General features: G+C 35.2%; 1 protein-coding gene and 1 long non-coding RNA gene across 2 annotated transcripts; one reads left to right on the top strand and one right to left on the bottom strand.

Annotated features, from left to right (window-relative positions):
- The first annotated feature begins 918 nt into the window (after positions 1–918).
- Positions 919–2,787, top strand: LOC112025019 (uncharacterized). The gene is made up of 3 exons (XR_002884208.2): positions 919–2,054; positions 2,158–2,254; positions 2,390–2,787. It is a non-coding gene; the product is annotated as an uncharacterized LOC112025019 (long non-coding RNA).
- A 2,010-nt stretch (positions 2,788–4,797) lies between these two features.
- LOC112025020 (peroxiredoxin-2B) lies at positions 4,798–6,342 on the bottom strand (the record flags this gene model as incomplete). The annotated part of the gene is given in 2 exon segments (XM_065768841.1): positions 4,798–5,228; positions 6,263–6,342. Coding segments are annotated over 2 exon segments (334 nt in total), but the record flags the coding sequence as incomplete, so codon positions are not given.
- Positions 6,343–14,072: the final 7,730 nt, after the last annotated feature.

Raw genomic sequence — 14,072 nt, 5'->3', positions numbered from 1 at the left:
GCTATTGTTTGACATATATGATAAACACGATTACACCAGTAGTGAATAAGTTTTCACTCGAGCAAAAATTGACTTCCTTATTTGATATTAATTATAACAACATATATATTAAATTATTACATATTTTGAATGGTTTTGGTTTGTTCTTCTGAATTTCTTTGCTTTTTCAGAGGATTCATTGAAGGAGCCTATTCACAAGTACATTAATGCGGCAAAAGTTGTCTGCAGTACATTGACAGCGTCTTCCTAACAACTGAAACAGGGGCGAGATGCTTAGGACGATCTAGCTTAAATTCCATTCTGGAAATTGCTTATGAAGGATTGATCAGTTTGTAAAACATTGGCATTGCAAAACCAGTTTGATTTCATAAAGAAACCTGTATGCTGCTCTACTGGTTTCAACTACGAAAGCTATGTGTGCGTTGGCAACTGGTTAAAAAGTCAGCTAATTTTACTATTAGCTATTTTTGTTACTATTTATAGGCTTTATTGCAATTTTTGGTACTATTCATGAGTTCCATTGCACTATTTTAGTTAATTTTTACCTTTATTTACAGTATTTTTAGTAAAAAGTTTTCAGTTTCAGTAACATAAGTGGATCCCAAGCAGACCCTATGTCAGGAGTTTGTGCTACTAACCAATGTGTGTTTTGATAATGATGTGAAATTTGATAACTATGTCTAGCCTACTTAACCATTCACATGTTACCGCTTTCTCACATAAAAATGGATTTTGTTAATTAAATTTTTAGTGAGACCCACTATGAAAAGAGTTAGTGTCGATCCTAGAATATTGAATAATTTAAAACACATATGTATGTGTATATTACTTATACATAAAGTATGTATGTAACTTTGTTTAAAATATAATAATTAGTCTTCACTTAAATTCAAAAACAATTCCTTATTCATNTTGTTTGAAAGAAATTGATGCGTCCATTGCTAGGGTGCGTGAAGCGGTGAGGTATGTGAAGACCTCACCAAATAGAAATCAAACTTTTAGGAGTTGTGGAGAGATTAGGTATTGAATCCAAGAGTTTACTGAGTCTAGATGTACCTACTAGGTGGAACTCTACCTATCTCATATTAGATACTGCTTTTGAGAAAGTGTTCTTAAGAATGGACTCTGAGGATGATAGCTATTCTTCATACTTTTTTAACAAGGAAAATAGTGGTGGTTTGGGATCTCCTAGTGGGGTTGATTTTCAAAATTGTAGGACATTTGTGGGTTTCTTGAAACTTTTTTACAATGCAACAAAAAAGTTCTCTGGTTCTTTGTATGTTACTTCAAATACCTTCTTTGATGCGATGTTTGTGATTCAAGAGAATATTGCTAATTTAATTAAATCTCAAAATCATCTCTTGAAAAACATGGCAACTAAAATGGAAGCTAAATTTGAGAAGTACAAGGGAAAAAGGGATAAAATTAATCAACTTTTGTATGTCTGTGGTTCTTGATCCAAGGAAGAAAATGAGGTTTTTGAAGTTTTCTTTTTCTGAAATTCATGGCGATGAAGTGGCTAATGAGATGGTTGAGTTGGTGAGGGATACCATGGATAGGTTGTATGATGATTACTCTAGGGCTGATTCACCAAATGTGGTAGTACCAAGTGAGAGTGAGAGGACACACATGGAAGGTGATACAATTGGTTGTAGTAATCCATATGCGATGGTTAATTCATGATATGAGCGTTTTTTAAAGGCTGAGAAGTTTACAGGGTGAGCAATGAGATTGAAAAATATTTGGCTGAAAATTGTGAGAGTAGAAAGGATGTGAAATTTGAGATTTTGGGGTGGTGGAAAGCCAATTCAGATAGGTACCAAGTGCTATCCAAAATGGCTAGGGATGTGCTGGCTGTACCTATTTCTACGATTGCTTCTGAATTGGCATTTAGTACCAGAGGGCGCATACTTGATCCATTTCGAAGTTCACTCTCCCCTCTCAGGGTTCAAAATCTTATTTATGCTCAAAACTAGCTGCAAGCCCATGTCCCAATTTCTTTTCCAAGTCAAAGGACAAGATAAAGGCCTTAAAGGATGAATTTCATGAATTAGGTAATATGTTTAACTTCCAAACTTCCTTGTCTATTAAGTGTTATTAAATGTGTCATACACTTTAGCAAAATTTAATCTATTGTCTCAATTTTTTCTTTTCTAGTTTTAAATCAAGCAACAACAACAACAAGTTCTAGTTCCTGCTCAAGCAAAAGTGGTACTCGTACCACAGTTAATATTGATAAATGATCACTGATTGGGTATGTTTCTGCCCTTATAATTTTTGTTCTATTGGTTACTTCCTTTTTGGTTATTCTGTAGCTTTTGTTCTGTCTTTATATATTATTGATATATATATATATATATATATATATATTTTTCCCCTTGTATTGTAGGAGGAAGGAAGGTCACATTTTGTATAGGAGGCAATTTTTTTGGATATATTTTGAAGCTTTTTTGGACAGATGTGTAGCTTTTCTAATTATACATGAACTCTTGTCTTGCTTATAGGAAGGAAAACTAGCATCTGTGTAAGCTTTCCTTTCTATAAGTTATGGACTCATTAACTATAGATAATAGAGTAGTTCTTTACTACTTTAGGAAAGCTATTTTTTGGAAATACTTACAGTATTTCATAATTGTAACTAATTATATATACTGTTGGGAATATTGCCTACCGCCTTGGTAGTTTATGCCTTACAGCCTTGAGCAATAACTGCCTTCTCTACTGCCTCTATGGCTTACTATATATATATATGTATATGGAATTATGAAGGTTTAGTATTTTTAGTAATGCTTGCTACTGTGGTTCTGGAAATTTAGTTGATGTGTGGAATGGTTGGTAGGTTTAACAGGTGGTAACAAAATGGCATTGTGTTTTTATTTGTTTGATTAATGCTTAGGTTTTACATGCTATTGATGTTTTAGTTGGTACCCAGGTTTTACTTTGTATTATTTTTTCCCAAATGTCAGTACTCAATATGTAGGTTCTGGCCAAATTCATATAGAGTTATAGGGAGTATGAATTCATACTCAATGTCTGGGAAGTATGAATTTGGAGTTTTGGACAAATTCAAGTACAGAGGCCCATTTTAAAAGAAATTAAGTAAAAACTGGCCCAATCTGAGATTCAAAAATTATTAATTCATGGAAAAGCCCAACAATTTCGGCCAAAAAGGCCCAATAAGAGGTCCAACCCGCCAAACCATTAAATCCAACCTGTTCCAACCAATGATCTGACCCAGCGGGTCCAACACATATTTTAGTTGATTGGGGGTTAGTTTTTCAACTGACTTAACCAACTCGCGTGTTCCATATGCTACTCAAGACTTTTCTCACCCTGATACATTGATTACTGATTTAGCATTTATCTTCAAGCAAGAGCATCCACAACCGGAAATGTCATTCCATCCTATTTTACCATCCTAAAAAGCTAATTTATCAATTATACTATACTATTTTACAATACACCTAACAACCCATATTTTATTTTTTTCATACTACATATTAAAATAATATAAATTACACAATAAAATAATATAAAAAATCTCTCTCTTTCTTCTCTCTTTATCTCTACTCTCTGTCTCTATGTTTGTCCCTCTCTCATCCGCCCACCACCAACCCAAACCCAGAACAACCACCCTTGGTATACATGCCTACAACTTGAAAAAAGCCTTGATTTTTTTTTTTCTCTTCACTACCAATTCAGCCATACTCACAAAGAAAGAAAGAGCAGAGATAAAACTCAGCCACCATCTATATCAAACCCATACCAAATTCAGCCATACCCACCTCTTCCTTTAGCCATCAGTCACAACAGAGGAAAAAAAATATAAAATAAAAAATAAAAATAAAAAAAACCCAGACCTCTTCCTTTAGTCAATCTCCACTTCAGCGGCGCAACCCACTTCGGCAACGCTTTTTGACTCGGATCAAGTTGGAGCTCTCCAACATCTACTACGAAATCCTCAAGCTCCTTGACACTAGACTCATCCCCTCCGCCGCCACCGGTGACTCCAATGTCTTCTACCTCAAGCACCAGCATAAAGAGAGAGATGAGAGAAGTCAGAGAGAGAGAGAGAGAGAGAGAGAGAGGGAGCCGAAGAATTGAGAGATGCTAAGAAGGAAAGAAATTCTATCACAGAGGAGAGAGAAAAAAATAAACGGATTAAATATACTATTTTGTTTTGGCATAGCGCAACAGTACCATCGCACATTTAAGATGGTATTGTAGCACTATGCCAAAAAAATTTGGCCTTTCCCAGTTTTGGCCTTCCAGTTGTTGAGCATATTTTGTGCTTGAATGCCAAATGTACCTTACATTTGGCATTTGGCAGGCCCACTGCTAACGCTCTCAGCCAAACACAACTACTATGCTACATTTATGGATTACTTGTGACTTGAGCCAACGCAATAAAAATTGTGTGCTCTCTCTCTCTCTCTCTCTTTTTCTTTTAGCTCCCTTGTTCCATACTTGCTATTGCACACTCCCTATCGCTGCTAGTATTATTAAATAAGCATATACAACGCTGCTGGTAGTATTAAACCAAAGCCAATCAGGCAAAACCGAGCCAAGCTTAGACTAATTGAATTTTTAACAAGCCTGACTTCAGACATATATGACAAGCTCCGAGCCAAGTTTTGAAACTCTTATTAGTTTTTGTCACGCATAGTTTGATCATGCAATAGTCGGTTTGGCTTGACTCAAAGCATGTCACGGTCCCACTTTCACAATTTACACAACCAAAAGAATAAGTAACAAGCAACATTTTCAATTTCACACTCGTAAAATGTAGGCAGAATCTACGGCCAAAAGTAATAAGATCATATAATAAGCATACTGATTGTTCCACGATCCACAACAATAGTTAAAACAACTTTATTTTTATATCCGCCACATTCTAATTTGAAGACAAGAACGAGAGCCTAGCGAGGAGAAAGGGCATAGCGACAAAAGATAGCCATGAGTCTTAATTAATATTCAAAGAGCGTTGATGATTTCCTCTGCACTGGAGACAGTAAATTCACCCCCAGATTCAATATTTGCAACCTTCACTTTGAGATCATCAAGCAAGAGAGCAAACCTCCTTGAACGAGTGCCAAGTCCTTTGTCTCCAAGGTCAAGCTCAAGACCAAGAGCATGTGTGTATTTTGCTAAGCCATCGGCAAGAAACTTGACATGCTTGTTCTCAGGGTAAGATTTGGCCCATGCCTTCATCACAAAGGGGTCGTTAACTGCAAATGTGTGTCAAAACTTGAATTAAATATCCTATAAATCATCCAGTGCTATATCCTGACATGCTTGAAATCATTGTTATTTGCTTAGCCTATTGAGAAAAAAAGAATAAGATAGATGCAAATGCTCAATTCATCTCAATCACCCAGAATTAAAATTGTTTTCGTGGTCTCGTATTTAAGTAACAAATGGACAATTAAGGTTTTTGATAGTTCAACTATAGCTTGCTGTTGAGGCGGACATAAAAGATGGATTTGCCGATTTGGCTGACAGAACTTCAAGATCAAACATAGAATAGGTGTCAAGGTCAACTTTTCATTCCAAATGATATCATGAGAATTTAACAATGTAAGAGGACAAAATGATTATTCAGATTAGATTCAACAACTCAAGCATATAAGGAATTAACTCACACTAAATTGCTTGCACAGAAGAATTAATATAATCTTAAATATATATAGTAGCTCCCAAAGCTAGGTTACAAGGAAAACTATTAACATGGGCAGTCCTTGCTTGTATAAACTAAAAACAAGACAAGGCACAAGATATGGCTGTGCTCAAAACAGAATCAAATTGTCACATACATACGGTATGTCCACGGTTGCAGTAAGATGCTGATACTGTAGTGTACTCGTTACATAGGAATGGGATTTGTTTGAGTGTCAAAGAGAAAGTAGTAATTGGAAATGAATGATTTTATACAGCAATACTTTTAAATAAAAATAAAATATATAGACATTTAAGCACACACGAAAAATAGGGGAATTAGAACGAATTCCATTTCCTTCCATTCCTACAAAATTGAACTTAAAATGGATGAAACATGGAATTCATTTCCATGCCTAAATAATAGAAAGAAAAGAATTATTTCCCTTTAGCCAGCATAGCTGAGGACTTACTAAAAAAAAAATCGTAAAAGCTCATTTATTATTCGTTAAAAACTTTTCCCCAATATGAGTCTAATTAAATAACAAGGCTGAAAAAAAATTTCAAAAAAAGAAGAAGAAAAAGCAAAAACTCAGTTGAGAAATACCGCTAACCAAGAGAATATCGTCAACGCCCTTTGATTTCAGCTCCTCCGCTCTCTCAATGAATCCAGGTACATGCTTCAAGCTGTGCCCCACACACACACACACAAAAAATAATCAATCAACTTAAATCAGATGGTCCACAATTCACATAATAACTGACAACCTATGACCGTCCGATTAACAGATTAAGCTGTATTTTATTTTTAGCAATTATCGACAAGGTGGGAGGGAGTGGGACGGATTTCTTGATTTCCATCACCCATCACCCAATTCTCATCGCCCATAACCCAAAATCAGTGGACCTCACATGCCAATGCCAATGCTTGTTTGGACGTCCTAACTCAGTGATATAGCTATTACTAATTTCTCTGGATTTCGAGTAAAACAGAGACAGGAGTAACGATGGCATTTTTTTGTAATTTTGAGCAAGTGTGGGGCCCACGGTCAGACAATGTCACCTCAGTTTTCAGACTCCATTTGCCAATTAAACATAACACCTACCACTGAATTAAACAAAAGTCATCAGTGTTAGGTCAGACAGTTGGGCCCGCGTTTTGGAGTTTTTGTAAATGATAACCATGACCGGGTTAAAGGTGCCTAACAAGAGTAGGTGATTTTTGCTACTTTTATTGGGATATTTTGAGCGGTGGAAAATAAGTGATTGGAGCGATGATATTTGAGGGATGGTTTATAGACTTTTTTTATCTAAAAGCCAAAAAAAAAAAAAAATAAGGCAATTGAAAAAAAAAAAAAAAAGAGTTTAGTTTGATTTTCTTTATTTTGTTTTTATTTTTTTAGTATTCATTCTCAGAATTTTGTGGGTATATTCCCTACAAACCCTCACGAGAATACAACTTGTCCACTAGTGTAAGCTAGGGGTTTAAAGGCTTGTTGCATATGCTAAATGCAATCAAAATTTCCAACGAAAGTGGATTAATTAGGATATTTTCTTTTTTTTGTTTTACTTTTTTTTTTCTTTTTTGCTCGAGGACTAGCAAAATGTAGGTTTGGGGGTATTTGATGTGCATTGATAATAGCTTAATTTTGCATATTTATATCATTGTTAGAAAGTATTATTGTACTTATTTTGAGGTAATTCATGCATTTTATATTTAGTTTTGGAATAATGCTAAATAATCAATTTTGTGCTTAATTGAATCTTATTGTGTGAATTTGTCTTTTGTAGGAGAATGGAATTAAATAAGTAGATTTGTGCAAAGAAGAAAGCTAATGGACTTTACTTTTACAAGGGTCATGATTAAGTTAAAGAAGACCAACCTAATTAAATTTAAGTTCAATTGGAGCAAGGAATCAAAGGAAATTTGTACCAAGTCCAAGTCCAATTCGGATTATGATTCCAGCCTGCACATCAGTTAGTATTTTTGACATAACTTTCGACTCAGATGTCCAATTGAGATGGTTCAAGTTGGGCTGGAAACTTAACTTAAAGGTCTACAACTTTATATTACCAAAAGTCCTAATTTTGAAGTTAAATGGGCCAAAATTGTTGGTTAAGTGAAGTCTAAAAATCTGGGATTTTCTCCAAACGGGAATTCAACTTGTAATAGGATTCCTTGACCTATTTAAAGGCTCTTTAGGGCAAAATTCAAGGGGCTGAGGCTAGTGCTAGTGCTGAGGGCTGAACAGAGTGCGGCTACTTCTTTTGTGTTCTTCCATGACAGTTAGTTTTAATTATTTTTCTAGTTTATTATTTAGTATTTTATTTTTGTGTTTTCTTTCAATTATTATGAGTAGGATGAAACCTTGTTAAGGATTATTAGTAATATTTATGTGTTTTGATTTTTCCCACAATAGTTGTTCTTTAATGATTTAAATTGTTCTTGCTTCATATCAATTGACTAAGATGGGATTCTAGATATGAGTTCAATCATTGTTTGTCAATGGATACAATTTATGATTTGATTTTTAGAATTGGATATATCTTGTGATTTATTTGGCTACGAATACAACTAATGATTTGGTTTTGTACTTAAGAAGCGAAGAAGAACATGCTTTATATTTTTAAACATAAGTTTTAATGATGATATTTTCCATGATAGCAAGATTGATTTCTAGATTATCATGCAGTGGTTGGGAAAATTAATGATCCTAAATATATGCTGATATGAATTAACAAGGTGGATTTCAAAACCTTAATTCCTTTTCCTTGGTTATTTACATCTTTTTATTGCTTTATATCTTTTGTTTAGTTTAACTATTTGCTTAATTTTATTATTTGCTCAGTATATTTAATTTCAAAACAACAAATTTTTATTAAACTAGATTAGGATTAATTTGGTTAAGATTTGATTAATTTTCATACTTTCATTCAAGTCCCTGTGGGTATGATCTCGTTCTTGTCAAACTATACTTCGGTATGGTTCGTACACTTGCGAGTATTTTAATTTTCACAACACCTTACTGACAGAATTCAAAGAGGTATTTGCATGGTTATACAAAGACATGCTTGGGATTGATACAGATCTAGTGCAGCATTACATTCCCACAGATCCAACCATGAAGCCAGTCAAGTAGAAATTGAGAAGAATGAAGCCAGAGTAGACTCTCAAGATTAAGGAAGAAGTCAAGAAATAGTACAATGTAGGATTCCTGAGGGTGGTTAATTACCTATAATGGTTAGCTAATGTGGTTCCAATGCCGAAGAACTATGGGAAAGTGAGAATGTGTGTAGACTTCTGAGATTTTAATTATGCTAGCCCAAAAGATGATTTTCCTTTGCCTCATATTGACATCTTGGTTGATAACATAGCAGGACATACCTTGCTGTCAGTTATGGATGGATTTTCAGGGTACAATCAGATAAAGATGGCTTCAGAAGATATGGAGAAAACCACCTTCATCACTCTATGGGGGACGTATTGTTACAAGGTCATGCCATTTGGCCTTAAGAATGCTAGTGCTACTTACCAACGTACAGCCACTACTTTGTTGCATGATTTGATCCATAAAGAAGTAGAAGTTTATGTTGATGACATGATAGTGAAGTCTAAAGACCATGAAGGGCACATACCATCTTTACAAAAGTTCTTTGAAAGAATCCAATTCTATAAGTTGTGGTTAAATCCAAAGAAGTGTACTTTTGGTGTAACATTCGAAAAACTATTGGGATTGGTAAGTCAGAAGTCAATCCAGACAAAATCAAGGCCATTGTAGAGATGAAGCCTCCAAGAACTGAAAAGGAGTTCCGAGGATTTTTAGGGAGGATACAATACATCAGTAGATTTATAGCCCAGCTTACCATGACATGTGAGCCACTTTTTCAACTACTTAAGAAAGAAGTTCCCATAGTATTGAATGAACAATGCCAAGAAGCTTTTGAGAAGATTAAAAATTATCTAATGAAGCCACCAATACTGGTTCCACCAGTACCTGAAACGCCATTATTGTTGTATCTCACAACTACGGACATAGTAATGGGGGCTTTGCTTGCTCAGTACCTAGAGGAGTCTAGGAAAGAGAATGCGATTTACTACATCAGCAAAAAGACGTTGGCTTATGAAGAGAAGTATTCACCACTTGAGAAGACATGTGTAGCACTTGTTTGGGCAACCCGTAAACTCAGACATTACATGCTTGCTTTCAAGGTCTTGTTGATTGCAAGAATGGATCCTTTGAAATATTTAATGAAAAAGCTTGTGCAGGATGGGAAGATAGCTAAATGGGTTTTGCTTTTGTCAAAATTTGATATTACATATGTGACTTAGAAGTCTGTGAAGGGGAGAGTAATTGCTGATCACTTCGCCCACTATTCACCTAAAGAAGCTGAAGAAAACCAAGGAGACTTTCCAGATGAGTACATCATGGGGATCAAGGTAGAATCATGGAAGATGTATTTTGATAGAGCATCAAAATGGAAGTGGCATTGAAGTTCTCTTAATTTCTCCGAAAGGGACACATATTGATAATAGTTTAATTTTGCATATTTATATCATTATTAGAAAAGCATTATCATACTTATTTTGAGTTAATTCATGCATTTTATAGTTGATTTTGGAATAATGCCAAATAATCAATTTTGTGTTTAATTGGATTTTAATGCATGAATTTGTCTTTTGTAGGATAATGAAATTAAATAAGTGGATTTGTGCAAAGAAGAAATCTAATGGACTTTAATTTTACAAGGGTCATGATGAAGTTAAATAAGGCCAACCCAATTAAATTCAAGTCCAATTGGAGCAAGGAATCAAAGGAAATTTGCACCTAATCCAAGTCCAATTCGGATTAGGATTCCATCTTGCACACCAGTTAGTATTTGGAGCATAACTTTCGGCTTAAATATCCAATCGAGATGATTCAAGTTGGGCTGGAAAGCTAAATTAAAGGGATAAAACTTTTTAGTTTATCAAAAAGTCCTAATTATGAAGTTAAATAGGCAAAAAATGTTGGTTAAATGAAGCCTAAAAGCCTGGGATTTTCTCCAAATGGGAATTCAACTTGTAATAGGATTCCTTGACCTATTTAAAGGCTCTTTAGGGAAAAATTCATAAGGGAGCTGCTGTAGGACAAAATTTAGGTTTCTTTAAAGTTACTTTATAGTTTTTAGAGTTCTATTTGTGTTATAGCTTGCTAAAAGCCTTGCTATTGTAAGGGGTGAAATCCAACCGTATATTGGTATGTTCTTAACAATTATTTATTGGTTTTAATGCTTATGTTTTTATGTTTTTGATTATTTTACTCATCTAGAAAAGTGTTTAGTTCTGTATAATCCTTTGATTTATCATAGACTCTGGGCACGTTAAATGCTTAGTATTCCCTACAAACTAATTCACTAGTTTTGTTTTGCTTAAAATCAATCAATTGCATGAAACTACCTTAGACAATTAATTCTTGAGTTTTATTGTTAAATCATTCGACTAAGATCATCCTTTTCATGAATTTAGTTGAGTTGTAAAATAAACATTGTTAAGACTACCAATAGATGTGTTGTGTGTGGATCCCTAAACCTTAGCACCTTAATATATTGTTATTTTCTCTTAATTTAAATTACCTTTACTAAACTATCAAAAATCTCTTCAATTAGACTTTATTATTTTAGTTTTATTCTCTTGTGGTTTGCTAATCAATTCCCTTTTCCTCATAGATTTGATCTCGGACTTTCCGAGTTATTACTTCGTGACAATTCTGTACTTGAGAGCATTATTTAAGTCGTAGCACACATCCCATTCTCTGGTAGGTTTTACTTCCTTGAAACTAATAAAGCCACTGAATATGCAGCTTGCATTATGGGGTTGAGAGCAGCCCTAGGTCTTGGGAGTAAAAGAGATGGAAGTATATGGTGATTCAGCCTTGATAATTTCTTAGATTCAGAATAGATGGAAGATCAAGGAAGAAATGTTGATTCCTTATCATGAATGTCTCCAGAAGTGGGCCTTGAAATTCAGTAAGATCCAGTACCAATATGTGCCAAGAATGCAAAATCAAATTGCAAATCCTTTAGCTACAATAGCATCCATGATGGATGGACCTAAGGAAGATAAAGCTTGTTTGTTTGTTTAGACCCCTTTAACCAGATTGTTTATGTAAGGTTGAAATTTATCAACCATTTTGTTGGCTTTATTTCGTGCAATTTCTTGTAATTTAGCACTTAGTAACCCTGTATTTAGGTGAGATTATTGTAAGGGTAGTGTGTGAAGAGAATGTGAAGAAAAGCTCAAGTATGTGCAAGAAGCAGAGTTTCATGGCTAGGACTCGCGGCTGACTCGCGACTGGCAAGCTGCCAAATGCAGGCACGTGAGAAGCACATAGGGAAGCTGAAGGGTCGCATCAACTGTCGCACTATAGGACAAAAGTCCCAGGCTGGCTAGGCCGTTACGTCGCGACTTGAAATCGCAACTTGGACAAGCCGCGAGGTCAAGCCGCCAATCAGCCCTGTTTGGCAAAAACTATCTCTTCGTATTCTAAACACACACCACTATATATAGACCCTTATACCTACTAAATTGAGAGAGCTTCCAGAGAGAATTTTGTGAGAGAAACCCTAGAGAAAAATAAGATTGTCTCATCCCCAATCTTTACCTTAGAGACTCTACAAATTTCTCTTCTCTCTTCCTCTCTATTGTTACATTCTTGAAAGGCCTTTACCCAAATCCTTATCTCACCACACCCACGTCTGTGAGAAGGTACATTTGGTGCCAAGGGAAGCAGTTTGGAAGGAACCAATATAGATTGGTTGATGCTATGGTATAGTAGTGGAATCCGGGAAGCTAAAGAAGAAATAGGTTCGGCATAACTTCACTGGAGTAAGAAGCTTGGAGGGCTTAGGTACTTGGGTAGATTAGGCTTGGAGGGTCTTCTGCTATTCATGTATCCCAACTACATTCTTTAGTGGATTATTTACCGCTTGGAGGGCGGCGGAGAGATTTTACGCCGAGGACTTTGGTTTCCTCTTCAATAACACATCGTGTGTTGTCACCCCAAGTGAGGTTTTACGCCTGGAAAGCTTCACACGAAGGTTTGACAGTCCCAACTCTCGTACCCGATTCGTCAAGGATATCACTCCAAACGCACGTGACGTGTGGGTGACAAAGGGTACTCATGCATAAGCATTACAACATGTCCATGCATTAATACTTCTCATGTTTGTGAATATGCTTGGTTGTGTGCTTCTTGCTAGTATTTAGTTTGTTATTTTGTGTGTGTGATTGTCTTTGCTACAAATGTTTTTACATTTTTTTTTTCTGTTATGTTTTTTATCAATCTTTTACTGCTTTTGTGTCAAAAATCCAAAAACACATAAAAAGTAGAAAATTCAAAAAGTTTGATCGACTTTGTTGAGTTTTGTCTCAAAGCATGTTTTGCCTTATACCTTTGTACTAATAGCTTTGTGCATTTAACGAGCTTAGCTCGTCTCTCATGCACTCATATCATTGTGGAAGAAATTCTAAATTCTATGTGACTGTTGTAAATAGATCTTCAACCTTGTCATGAATGATTAGTGAATGGTTTTGTTGTTCTTGAGACATGCATAGACTCATGCCTATATATCTTCCCACTTTTTATTTTTACACTTAAAAGAGCTCTCTAAATGTAAATCTCCAAATGAAAAAGAGATATAGAGCTGCAAAAGTCTGTCACACATACTAGTATTCGACTAGGAAAAAGGGAAAGCGACCAAAATAAAATGTTTAATGCCCAAAAAGCCAAAGGCTAACTCATCAATTGAAATATCAAAAATTTCAAGCATCTATCTCAAAATGATATTTTCTTTACTCAAAAAGTGCAAATGATATGTTAAATATGGAGCCAAGTGAAAAGCTTCAAAGAATTATTATCAAGTGCATGTAGGAGGTCATATATGCATATTTCTATAATTGAGATAGTTTACATTATCTAGTATTAGTTGTGTATGCCTTGATTGAATTGATCATTGAAGTTTCACATTGGACTAAGGACTATCTCATTTTTGATATCTACACACAACACACAAGTCTATGTTCAATGAATGCCATATTCACTTGTGTGCAAGACCCAAGCTGATATTTCCAGTCTTTTCATAAGGATTTTCAGAGAAAAGGGTGTTGCAATCTCTCAGGATATCAGTCCTTTGCCTCCTCTATCAACCATAAACAAATTTACTCTCACAAGGATACAAAGACATCTACCAGGTGAAGAAGTGGAGGATGTTCAAGAAGAAAGGGATCCAATGGAGACTGAAACAGAAGCTGCAGACCAATCAGTCACATCCAAGAGCAGAAGAAAAAGGAGTAGATCCTCAACTTCATCAGCTGTACCTCCGAATGCATTTCAGATCATTCTGGAGAGGCTTGATACACTCAGAGAGGTTCAAACTCA

This window comes from Quercus suber, unplaced genomic scaffold (genome assembly GCF_002906115.3).
Source record: "Quercus suber isolate HL8 unplaced genomic scaffold, Cork oak 2.0 scaffold_1005, whole genome shotgun sequence".
Classification (NCBI taxonomy): Eukaryota; Viridiplantae; Streptophyta; class Magnoliopsida; order Fagales; family Fagaceae; genus Quercus; species Quercus suber.
The sequence above is the reverse complement of the archived record's forward strand: the minus strand, read 5'-3'. Positions and strand labels throughout refer to the sequence as shown.